Here is a 12,496-nt window from a genome sequence, read left to right on the forward strand (position 1 = left end):
AATCTAGCTCCTCAAGTGGTAACTACAGATGCCTCGCTGGAAGGCTGGGTTGCAGTGCTTCAAGACTTACATGTAAGCGGGCATTGGTTGCCTCAGCACCGCCTCCTTCACATCAACCTACTGGAACTCAGAGCGAATCGTCTGGCACTGCTAGCATTTCTTCCACGATTGCAGGGTACAACGGTTCTCCTCCGCACGGACAACACCACGGCTATGCACTACACAAACAAGGAAGTGGGTACCAGATCTATTCGTTGTCGCAGGAGGCCCAGAAGATTTGGGAGTGGGAGTCCTACATGGAATATCACTACATGCAGAACATCTTCCAGGAGTTCTAAACGAAAAGGCGGGTAGGCTCAGCAGGCTTTCTTTAGTCAGCCACGAATGGGAACTAAACTAAACTGCCTTGGAGGAGATTTTCCACCGATGGGGCAAATAGATGTCTTTGCCACCCTGGTGAACAGAAAATGCCAGTTTTACGCAAGCAAACTACACCATCGCGGATCGCTGAGGAATGTACTTTCGATAGCTTGGTCAGGAGCATATGTATACGCTTTTCCCCCTATTCCGTTAATACCGAGGGTACTCAGGAAGATCAAAACGGAGCATTGCACGATGATCCTAATAGCTCCAGCTTGGCCGAGGCAGTTTTGGTTCACGGAGCTTCACCTCCTTTCTCTGGCCTCTCCACGTCTTCTACGGGCGATCCTGGATCTTTTCACGATGTCCCAGGGCCAGATCTGGCATCCGGATCCTCGTTCCTTACATCTGTCAGCATGGCTCCTGAGCAGCGAGAGTTCCTAGATCTTCATCTCTCGGAGGAAATATGAGATGTTCTCTCTCATGCTAGAGCTCCTTCTACTAACAAGACTTACCGTTTGAAATGGAAACAATTTTGTATAGGGAAATGGATTGACCCTTTGTCGTCTCAACCTCATCAGGTTCTTCCTTATTTTCTGTCCTTGGCTAAGGCAGGGCTGCAGTTTCTCGATACAGAAGCACTGCATCTGGCCCTTCTCTCTGGCCATCCAGAATTGTCAAACAATTTCTCAAAGGCCTATTTAGAGTCTTTCCTCCAGTGAGGCCTTCGCCTCCCACATGGCATTTGAACTTGGTCATCACCCAGCTGATGAAGCATAGCTTTGTACCGGTTCATCGAGCAGATCTGAAATTCCTCTCGTGGAAATTGGCGCTCATTCTTGCTCTCACTTCCGCAAGACGTATTGGAGAATTACAAGCTCTCACAATTCAGGAACCTTTCCTCCAATTCAAAAGAAATACAGTGATTCTAAGGATTAATCCAAAGTTCATACCAAAGTTGCCTTCGGACTTTAATTTAAATGAGCCGTGATTCTCACGGCTTTATTTCTCCAGCCTTCTACGCCAGCGGAAAGGACACTTCATTCGCAACTTGGAGCAGCATGCACACCTTCACAAGACATTACTGCCCGGAGACTTCGGCGTAAGAGGACACGGCTGTAGGCCAGGCAGTCCTGAGGAACCTCTTCCATTGAGTGGTGAGCTTTCCTTTCTTCCCTCCTTCCTTTCTTATTGTTATTTGCACTTTTTGCTCTGTGTTCTTTATGTGATTGCACTGTTAATTAATGTTTTACTTAAAAAAAAAAAAAGGAATAGAGGAAGAGAGATCAATGAGGGAGCAAAATGTGCTTCTCACTGCTAGCTACTCTAATGCAAGCTATCAGAATCTATGAAAGTTCCAATATTGGAGTAAGAAAACAAGTTACTTACCTGTAACTTTGGTTCTCCAGTATTGGTAACTTTCATAGATTCTGATGCGCCCACTCTCCTCCCCCGGGAAAGCTCAGCCCTCAGTAGGTTTTTGGTTATACTGTTACACAACAGCTAAGAAAATCTGAGGCTCTGATGTTCTCTCAGGAGGGTTCTATGGGGGGAGGCTAATCTGATTGGTTGTTGCTTTACTTTGGCTCTTTTACAAAAAGAGATGGATATGCTACAAAAGGGAATGAGGCCTAGGCCTTTTTCTTTCTCTTTTGTACCTACTGCTATGTTATTTTGTTTACCGAGACTCCCATTCCGACGACGGGGAATGATATAAGCTATGAGAATCTATGAAAGTTACCAATACTGGAGAACCAAAGTTACAGGTAAGTAACTTGTTTTCTTAGCTCAGCTTACAATTATTTGGAGGTTTAGAAGCTTTAGTACGCTGTACTGGGACTTGCACTAGTTCAGAGGCCTTACGTTTGCCCATTATAATGAAATATAAAATGTCAAAATATAACAATTGACTAAAGTCAATAATAATCGCAAAGAAACTAATTGGCTCAGTAGTAGTCCAGTCAAGTCAAATATAACTTTATTCGGCCACTAATGACCATAAATGCACAATTTCACACCCCACGAATAAAATAATTAAAACATATACAATACTTGATAAAAAGGGCAAATTTGATAATATAAGGGCGAAATAGATAAATGTTCAGCAGTAATAAGTAATATGTCTAAAAAAAAAAAGGTAAAACATAAATGTGAGAGAAGAAAAATATAAAATAATTGCTACCAATGCCCCCAGTAACAGAATGCAGAAGCACAATCACAAGACCAGACCAGTTTTTAATAGCAAAGCTGTAAACTAACAGGCACCCACTGGAAGGTCAAAATTTGTAATCCTGTGGTGGCTACATCTGGGGGGAAAGGCCGGTGACAGAGCAGTTTCGGGTGATAGTAGGGACCGAGAAGATTATATAACAGAACCTTCAAGGAATCCAAAAAAGCCAAGAGGGGCAGGCCAGCCTCCTTTGGTCGCCTCTAGGTAGTGCTGTGGTCACGAAGTTGACAGGCAGAGGTTCATGGAAAACATAGTCCCCTACGGCAAGTCGATGCAGCTACCACCAAAGTTGGCAGCAAGTCCATTTCACTCAAGAAAAGTGTCTGGCAAGTGAATACCTACAGTACTGCCACGTGAAGTTGGCAGATGGCTCATGAATGCTCAGAGACTGCAAACATCCTTCCATTAGTTCGTCATGCACGTTCAAGTGGAAGAGATTCTGCTCTATGTGTCCACAGAAATGGGTGCTCTGAAGAACTGTCCAAGAAGAGACAATCCTTCAGAGAAGGCCACCTTCATTCACAGAGGATGTCCAAAGAAGTGGGGAAAGGTGTGGGGCAAATGGAATACCTACAGGGGAAACCTCTGTATACCTCCAATATTGGATCATGGTGCGGACAATGAGATATAACACTATTGTAGTCATTATGGAGGTAATGTCTTTGTAGAAACGGTGTACCGATAGACTGTGTGCAACCGTCATTATGATTGTAAGAACTGTATATGCAGATTGTATTTTTTTTTCTCAATAAAATCGTTAAAAAAAAAAAAAGAAGAGACAATCCTTCCTTCTCAAGTTGCTGTGCAATCAGTCCAAACCTATGCCAGTTGTTGGTCCCAAACTTGCCATGTTGAATATGCTCCTGCTGGTGCTTCCCCTTACATCTGCAGCCCATTGATTCAAATGAAACTTCAGAGTACAGGTGCAGGGCCAGCTGTGAGGAGCTCTAGAAGAATGGGTATTGAGACAAAACATGTATAAATTTGTTGGGGCTGAAGACAATGTTCTTAATGCTGAAAACCTTCCTCACAGTCACGCAATTCACAGTGGTGGCTGTGCACCAGGACAACACCATGGCCATCTTCTTATTACGAATTTAAGAGAGGACCCTCCTCACATTGCTGCTGATTGGAAGCAGAGCTTTGGGAGTGGACAGTCAAACTAAGCATATTTTCGCTTGTCTCTCAACTTCTGGGAGTTGATAACATCATAACATCAAACTGAACATCTTAAGCATACCTCTACCTCCTATCTATTTGTGAATAATGCACCAGGAAGCCTTTAGCTCAATTTAAGTATGGGGTCACTCAATCATATATGGTTTCATCACTCACCTGAATCACAGATGCAGTCAATTTGCTTGATGGCTGTGCGGGAGGTGAGCTCTAGCACACAGCTGATTTTACGACTGGACAGGAGAATTCCAACATGCCCGCCTTTTGATCTGAACAGTCCAGCAGACACTCGGGGACAAACCAGGATGTTAAATTATTCTGGTGGCTGAAAGTTGGCCCCACTATATTTGCTTCTCAATACATCTACGACAGAAGGAAAACAGCCACATTGCCGTCTTGAGAACTCATGCTCCCTGAAAAGTGAAGGTGCTGCATCAGTCTCGCCACCACTGATTGTAATTGCACGATTCCTTAGCAATTCGCCTTTAACTGCTGCAAACAAATGTAATCCAGCTATCTTAGTGCTAAAAGCACCCAACCTGCACACTTGCTTTGTGGATGATATTCTGTCTCTTATTTCTGACATATCATTCAGTCGTCAATTGTGCAAGGAGACACCTGCAAGTCCCATCTAATGGCCATTGGAGCCACACAGAGCAGGTTAAAGGAGCTCTTCTCCAATGCCAATGAGGTCATCAAATGGCCACTAAGTGGCAGGGTAGCACCCAAATTGAAAAGAGGGCATTAAGTGTTAAAAAGCCTACAGAGTAGGTGCATCTTAGTCACAATAAAGGTAGCTTTACCTGCTTGTTTAAAAGGTTGAATTTTAGATACCTTCTACTTTTGAAATTACCATGGAAAACATTTAGCAAAATAGTATTTTTTGACATTAAATTGTATTATAGGGGAGTTCTGTTTCCAGAAAGTGTATGTCAATTCTGATTAGTCATTCTGTATGATCTTGGATATCCAGGTTGCATATGATGTCTTCTGAGATCAGGGAGGAGACGGCTCCATTTTATAATAGAGTTAATGCTCACACCGTTTCTTTAAAAGGACCTGGGGTGGATCCTGATTTTGAGAGTAAGGGAAATAATTAAATTATCTTACTTCCTCTCTATTCAGAACAGGAAACTATTTAAAATGAAATGTCTTTATTTATGTGCTTGAAATGATTAGATCTCCCTCTAAAAGTAGAGGTGTTTACCCGGCATTGGTGTAATGTGAGTCGATAGGGTGAATGTCCGGGTTGGAAGCAAATTATATCCTTTTGTATGGAGATGTACATTGCAACTCTCTTCTTTACATGTATTTATTTACTTATGCATGTTATTACTCAGTTATTTACAAAACTTCTATAAAGTAATTAAATGTTTGCTTTACAATCAAGGGATGGTTCTCAGTAGCACTTCTAAAATTCACCTTCCCATTGCCAGAATTTGACTTGTTGCAAAAACAGTCACCTCATTGTTTTTTTCTTGATTGAGAACAGTGTGAGTTTTGACTTTTAAATAAAGTACAATCTTCCAATAGTGTTTTAGAAGGTATCATATGAGTTGTAGTGAATCAAATATAGGAAGATGGTATTATTAACTGTCTAATATCGCAAATACCTAAAAAAAATAATACTACAACTAACAAAATCCAGGACCCCTTAATGTATAGAACTACAGAGGAGTTTGTTATCAGCAAGTAACTGATGTAAGAATGTAAAGTTGTTACGTAAAACAGAATCATATTCTGAATTGAGGGGGGGGGTGGTGGTCGGTTGGTTTTGGGAAGGGGGAATGGTTTCTTGGGGGGGGAGAGATCATCATAGTTTTGCCTTGTGGTGCTCGGTATGTTTTTAGGTCTCTCCTATGCAGCACGCATGCGCTGCATAGGCGGACCTTTACCCGTCGTTCAGCTGTTTTTTGAAGCACATACTCGTGCTTGTGGTGGCATACACCTTGGGGGAGTGCGCAGCAGCGTGCCTCAAGCACGAGTATGTGCTTCGAAAAGGAGCAGACTGTTCTCCCAAGCGTGCCCGCGCCACTCTCCTCGCCCGCACGTCCCGGTCACTCACTTGCTCCGCCCTCTCCGTCTCGAGTCTCAGCATCTGCTCAACTTTCTGTGATTCTGGGCAAATCACGCTTGTTTTGTGTTTATTTTTCACTCTTTTGTTTACCGCGCAGTGACCACTTGAGGGAAGCAGAGCGACGTGCTGACTTCTAGTTGTGGTATTTGAAGCAGTGTGTGATCTTGTGCAAAACGTGCTCTAACACCCCTCAATAATATGTTCTGGCTGCTATTAAGTTGGTGCTTTGAGATCTGTAACTCACACTTGTTCGAAGGGTTTGCCAGTGTGAGGGGAGGGAGACTGCAGGGGAGGGGATAAGGGGGTGGTAAGACTATGACTTATGCGGGTATTCACAAGGGACACATCACTTCTTGCTTCCTACAGATCACATCTGTTAAACGCTTCGGAACTGTGATTCATATTGCCAACACCAGGGCCATGTCAAACACTGCTCTCACGCCTCATATCACACCTTGCGCAGGCAGCGGAGCTGTGGTTCGTGCTTGAGGGAATGGCCGTGGTTTCTCACCTCTCCACGCAGCTTGTGTGTGTTACTACAGAGCGGTGACTCGTGCCCTGGAGCGCGCAATCTCCCTCTCTGACGTTCCTTCATTGCTTTTTTTTTTTTTAAGAGGTTTTATATAGCGCTGGCCAGACCCGAAGGTATCGGAGTGCTTTACAGCAGGAGGGAGAGGAATCAAATAGAGGATATAGAATTAAACATAAGTGTCCATAAGTGTCCAAAAGTTGCAATTGTGCTGAGCGTCTTAGGTGCGCCATTGATGTAGAGAGGTCCAGATGTAGTCTCGATGCATGGACAAAGTTTTAGGCTGAAACTTCCTCTGAGCGGCGGTGACCAAGGCGGGGGTTGAGGGGAGGGGTTGAGGTAGGTAGTGGAGGTGCATTGCCAGGTGACTGCCGAGGGGAGGCTTTTGAGTTACGGATTTCAGTTTGGGAAGGCACGGTTGAGGTAGAGGTCTTTTAGGAGTTTTTTGAATTTTGGAAAGGAGGGGATAGTTCTGATATCAACAGGGATGGAGTTCCAGATTTTGGGTGCGTTTCCTGTGAAGGAACGTGCTGCGGTTATTTGTTTGCGTGTTTTCAGGGGGATGAGTAAGAGGGAGTTGGAGCTCCTGAGGCTTCTAGACTGGCCGGTTTCCCTGTGCGCAGGGCTTTGTGCGAGAGGCAGGCAGTTATGAAGCTGGCACACATTTCGACGGGGAGCCATTTTAGTTCTCTGAGTGCTGGCGATATGTGGTCATATTTTTTAACTACGGTGACCATTCTGGCAGCTGCATTGAGAGTTGTTTTGAGTTGGGCTAAGTGGGAGAGAGCTGCACTGGAGAGGACTGCGGTCCCGTAGTCCAGTCTAGACCACACCAGTGATTATGTGGCTTGTTTGAGGTCCATGGGTGGAATATGGGGTTTGAATTTATTGAGAAGCTTCAGATTGAGGAAGGCACTCTGCGGAGTTCTTGATGTGGTTGGGCACTGGGCATTCATCCCAGAACAGACTAACCCCCACACCTCCAATCATCCTGCCACTTTAAGCGTTTCGGCCCGCATTCCTTTCCACGTTTCTGACCACCCTTGCTCTCTTGTGGCTTACTCATCCGTTCTCTAGTTCCGATTACTGTATGCCCACTGAGCATGCCGCCCCTCACGATATCGCGCTTAACTTTCTCTGCGTTCCGCCTTGCCGTCAGATATTTTCCTTCAATAATGCATCGCAATCTACTGCCTTCCGAATCCCCACCATCTGATCTTCCCTTGGTGACGGCTACATTGTGATTCTGCTTATTTTCGTGCTGCACGTCACAACCTGCACCCGTTTCCGACCATGCACTTAATTAGCCCACTGTTTACTTCAACACACTATTACACCCCTTGCATTTTATACCCATCTGATAGCATTTTCTGTATCCAGCTTAATTTGGCATTTCGTTCCCTTGTTTACAAACATCCCTTTCCTTTCTCCCCACTGCCATTATTTGGTAAAAGCTGGTCTGCAAATGGTGCCTTTGTTCGTGTGTGTATAACACCCTACTGCCATTTTGCCTCCGTTCTGTCCGACGTATAGCCTAGGTCACTCGCTCAGTGGGTTTCTATTTTGCAGCGGGCTCCAAAGTCGTTCACTGTCGCCTATTGTCCAGAATTACCCCAAGAAGACAAAGTGCCCTAAAATTCGATGCCTCGCATTCTGACAAGAGACACCCAAGTGTGGAGAAAATGATCCGGGAAGCAAACATTTGTGAGATTTCAAAACGTAAGAAGGCTTTCCAGAATACAGATGGGCCATGGTTGGGAAGCTAACATAATATAACATAGCATTAAATATAAAACTGTCCGGAGAGCTTACACTCGCGGTTAAAAGTGTCTAATCAGTTTACAGCAGCAAACTCCAAAATCACATTCCCCTTCTTATGCAGCAACGAAATGTCTCTTCCCAAAGTGTTCGGAATTAGTGTCAGCCAGCACAAAGCAAAACGCAAAAGACATTTTCCAGAAATATCAAAATAAGTATTTATAATAGGAGTGTGCCAAGTCTTTTACATCCCTCTTTTTTATTGCCTCTTTTCAATTTTGCAAGTAGAAATGTAGCCACCACACAACCGGCCTTCCTATCAAATCGCTCTGCCATATTTGAGTCTATATTTTCCTTGCTACACCTTTGCCTACCTCCAGCACCATGCCGATTCCCTATAACCTTGCTCAAAGTCCACCAAATCTAGTTCCATGGACAAAGTCACTAGCACTGTACTTGTAGTCTCGGACACTTCTAATCACCGTGTCTGTGCCGTGCCATTCCATACACATGGGGCCCCATTTACTGAGTCATATGTAGACTAGTACTTCTCCTGTACCTGGCCTAACATTGTGATGTTTGGCCCACCTTGAACAAACAAACTTTTTGCGGTACATCAATAAGATTAATTGCTTTATTTTATGTCTTACCTAAAGGCCTATTTTGCACAACACCAAAAGTTCTAGTCTGCTTTGGGTCAGGTCGTTGCTCATGATTTGTCAGCTTTCTTATCTACGTCATCTGCTTGTTACTAATTCAATGGTTGTCCTTGCTCTTGTGTTTGTTCCTCCCCTGAAACACATCTTTTGATTGCTTGAAATGTATTCTTCAACTTCTTACTATCAGGGACCTACTTTTGTCTTGCAGTAGTGTTCGTGTTTTCTTGCTCTCTCCACCAAGTGCTGCTTGCCTCTCAAATCCCTGTACTCTCATTGATGCCTCCTCAAGCTCACCAGGGCCTGCCCACCACACTTGTCGTTATTTTTGGTTTGCAGCTTGATTAAGATAGCTGGACTGTCTAGCCCGGCTCTGTGTCGAAGCACATCCTTGAGTCTGCTGAGGCAAGATGTGGTAGGAAATTATTGTTGGGTCCTCCTTGTAGTCTTCATCTGTCCCGTTATGTTGGAGAGACTATTCCCATCTCCCACCTCAATGTAGGCTGAAAGGCATGCATGCAGAAAAACCTTGAGGTAGTAGCAATTCCCTGCTCCCAAGCCTGAGGCCACTCCCAGGATTGTCAGACAGGGGTGATTAGCTACACAATGAAAGCTTAATATTTGAAGCCAGGCAGAGTAACCTTTACAATGTGGTTGAAGCAGCATCACATGCTGTGTAAACTGGTTTCCACTCTTTTTGCTTTCGTATGGAAGTTGCCCTTTGTACTTCTTTACTCAACAAATTTAAATTTAAACAAGCATTGGCATAGCCAATAGGTCAAGCCTTTGGGACCTTATAAGTGTTTAGTTATACAGCACAATACCCTTGGAGCAACAACATCAAGTGTTGCATGGCTAAATACTTAAAAGGTCCCAAAGGCGAGACCTTTTGGCTATGCCAGTGGTTGTTTGTCTTATCATCCTCCATGCTGAATCCAATGTAGAAACATGGCAATCACACGACTGGGAGATATTAGTGGCTGTGCCATTACTTGAGATTGTAACCTTTCCTTTTGTATGCATTCTTTGAACGAAATCTCAGGAAAAAACAGATGTAAACCATACTATTGCTCAGAGAATGTTGACTGGGGAGTGTTTACTAAAGTGCCTAACTATTTATGTTACAAGAAATGCACTAGTTAAGTGGTTCTTAACCTGTGGTCTGTGGACCCCTGGGGATCCGTGAAGCCTAGTTAGGGGGTTTGTAACTGTTTAGAAAATTGAAATAATATTAGCAGATTAACAAATTATATATATACATATTTAAAAAAATGTAATATTGACAATTGAAAATTTTAAATGCCATGTAAAGTGAAGGAATATGAAACTAGAGCTAATAATTAAGTTGCTATGCTTAGTTTGATTGGTGGATGGATGATTTGTAGTCCAATCGAATCACTGGTATGCACCGACAAAACAAAAGGATTGAATTAGGAGCAAAAAAGACAAAGCAATATTTAAAAGCCTAGCATATTGTTTTCGCTTTTAAAAATGAAGTCACATTTTGAAAAGATCTCATCTTCCCATTAAAATGAAATTAAAATGTCGAATTTTGCATATTTATAATTTATGCATTTGTTGTATGCATGTTTCTCTAGTCTTGGGTATTGTATGAAGTTCGAATCTTAGAAATTACTTAGCCTGGTTTCCCTACCTTCTAATAGTGATTAAGTTGGCGTCCATACAAGTTAAAAGGTTAAGAACAGCTGCCCTAACTGATAATGAAACACAAACGTGGAATGTTCTATTTTGTATGATTTTCATTTCACAAAGTGTTCTTTTACTTTTGGGTATACAGAATGGTGGCGGGCAGCAGATGCTCACACTCGTGCTGGTGCAACCTTCTTTCCACCATTGCTGGGCATCCAACCGCTTTTTGCTTCGTCAACTCCAAATCATGATAGCACCTCGTTTCATTCAAAAACAACAGGAAAAGATGGCAGAGGAGTGGCAGTGGAAGGTATGTCTTTACATGTTAAAAAAACACTGCTTGCATTGTGCTATTAAAGTTGTATTCTGGCATTCTGATGGATACTTCTAACTGCCGATTCCTTTGCTTTTGAAATCCCCTTGGCGCCAAACTGAATAGCTCCTGCATGTGGAAACGTGTTGCAGTTGCACCTAGTGCAAAAATAACAGGTGATGGACAGAATGCAGAACAATGTCATACATTCACCCCAGTACCAAGATCTGGGCCTAAATCCATCTTTTTTTGCTCACCATGCCTTCCCAGTTTGAACCCAGCCATATGCAAATCAGTCTTGACCCTGTGCCCCATGGGAACAGTCCAGCCCGAACTGCCAAGCCAGGTCCTCCCTGGACTGGAAGCAAGCATCCAAGGACCGGTTTCGGGCTTTCAGCCCTCATCAGCCTGGATAGCTTGATTCCAGTGGCATGGAGAGCACGGGACTCACGTCTGAGCATACCCGTCCCACTCGGGGTGACAAATGCAAAAATAACAGGTGATGGACAGAATGCAGAACAATGTCATACATTCACCCCAGTACAGAGATCTGGGCCTAAATCCATCTTTTTTTTGCTCACCATGCCTTCCCAGTTTGAACCCAGCCATATGCAAATCAGTCTTGACCCTGTGCCCCATGGGAACAGTCCAGCCCGAACTGCCAAGCCAGGTCCTCCCTGGACTGGAAACAAGCATCCAAGGACCGGTTTCGGGCTTTCAGCCCTCATCAGCCTGGATAGCTTGATTCCAGTGGCATGGAGAGCACGGGACTCACGTCTGAGCATACCCGTCCCACTCGGGGTGACAAATGCAAAAATACCAGGTGATGGACAGAATGCAGAACAATGTCATACGTTCACCCCAGTACAGAGATCTGGGCCTAAATCCATCGTTTTTTGCTCACCATGCCTTTCTAGTTTGAACCCAGCCATATGCAAATCAGTCTTGACCCTGTGCCCCATTGGAACAGTCCAGCCCGAACTGCCAAGCCAGGTCCTCCCTGGACTGGAAACAAGCATCCAAGGACCGGTTTCGGGCTTTCAGCCCTCATCAGCCTGGATAGCTTGATTCCAGTGGCATGGAGAGCACGAGACTCACGTCTGAGCATACCCGTCCCACTCGGGGTGACAAATGCAAAAATAACAGGGGTGATGGACAAAATGCAGAACAATGTCATACATTCACCCCAGTACAGAGATCTGGGCCTAAATCCATCGTTTTTTGCTCACCATGTCTTTCCAGTTTGAACCCAGCCATATGCAAATAAGCCTTGACCCTGTGCCCCATGGGAACAGTCCAGCCCGAACTGCCAAGCCAGGTCCTTCCTGGACTGGAAACAAGCATCCAAGGACCGTTTGGGCTTTCAGCCCTCATCAGCCTAGATAGCTTGATTCCAGTGGCATGGAGAGCATGGGACTCACGTCTGAGCATACCCGTCCCACTTGGGGTTGTAGTGTAGTTCCTATTTTCCCAATAGGCCCTGCGCATTGGAATAACAAACAGTAGTATCGACGTAGAAGTGCGGATCTTCCAGGCCTCCACTGACTATGTTAAACTTAATTGGGGTTGTTACCAACTAGCTCAGAGGTCACTGGAAACTTTCTTGACTGAAATAGGAAGTGATCAGCTTCCCTGGCACAGCTAAGAAGGGATTCAGTTTTCCAACAACCGTGCAACATGACAACTTTGCTCCTCAGATCAAGAGTCAATCTCTAGGGTCGTGTGAAACAATAGACAGTTATTTTAC

At 44.2% G+C, this 12,496-nt stretch overlaps 1 protein-coding gene across 14 annotated transcripts in view; it reads left to right on the plus strand.

Annotated features, from left to right (window-relative positions):
• BAZ2B (bromodomain adjacent to zinc finger domain 2B) overlaps window positions 1–12,496 on the plus strand; it is a 1,380,234-nt gene that overhangs the window by 290,277 nt on the left and 1,077,461 nt on the right. For all 14 annotated transcript variants that reach the window (XM_086956655.1, XM_086956643.1, XM_086956644.1 and 11 more), the window contains exon 5: window positions 10,585–10,746. In XM_086956655.1, coding sequence (XP_086812781.1) covers window positions 10,585–10,746 — 162 coding nt within the window. The remainder of the gene's footprint in view (window positions 1–10,584; window positions 10,747–12,496) is intronic.

This window comes from Lissotriton vulgaris, chromosome 2_1, assembly GCF_964263255.1.
Source record: "Lissotriton vulgaris chromosome 2_1, aLisVul1.2, whole genome shotgun sequence".
Classification (NCBI taxonomy): Eukaryota; Metazoa; Chordata; class Amphibia; order Caudata; family Salamandridae; genus Lissotriton; species Lissotriton vulgaris.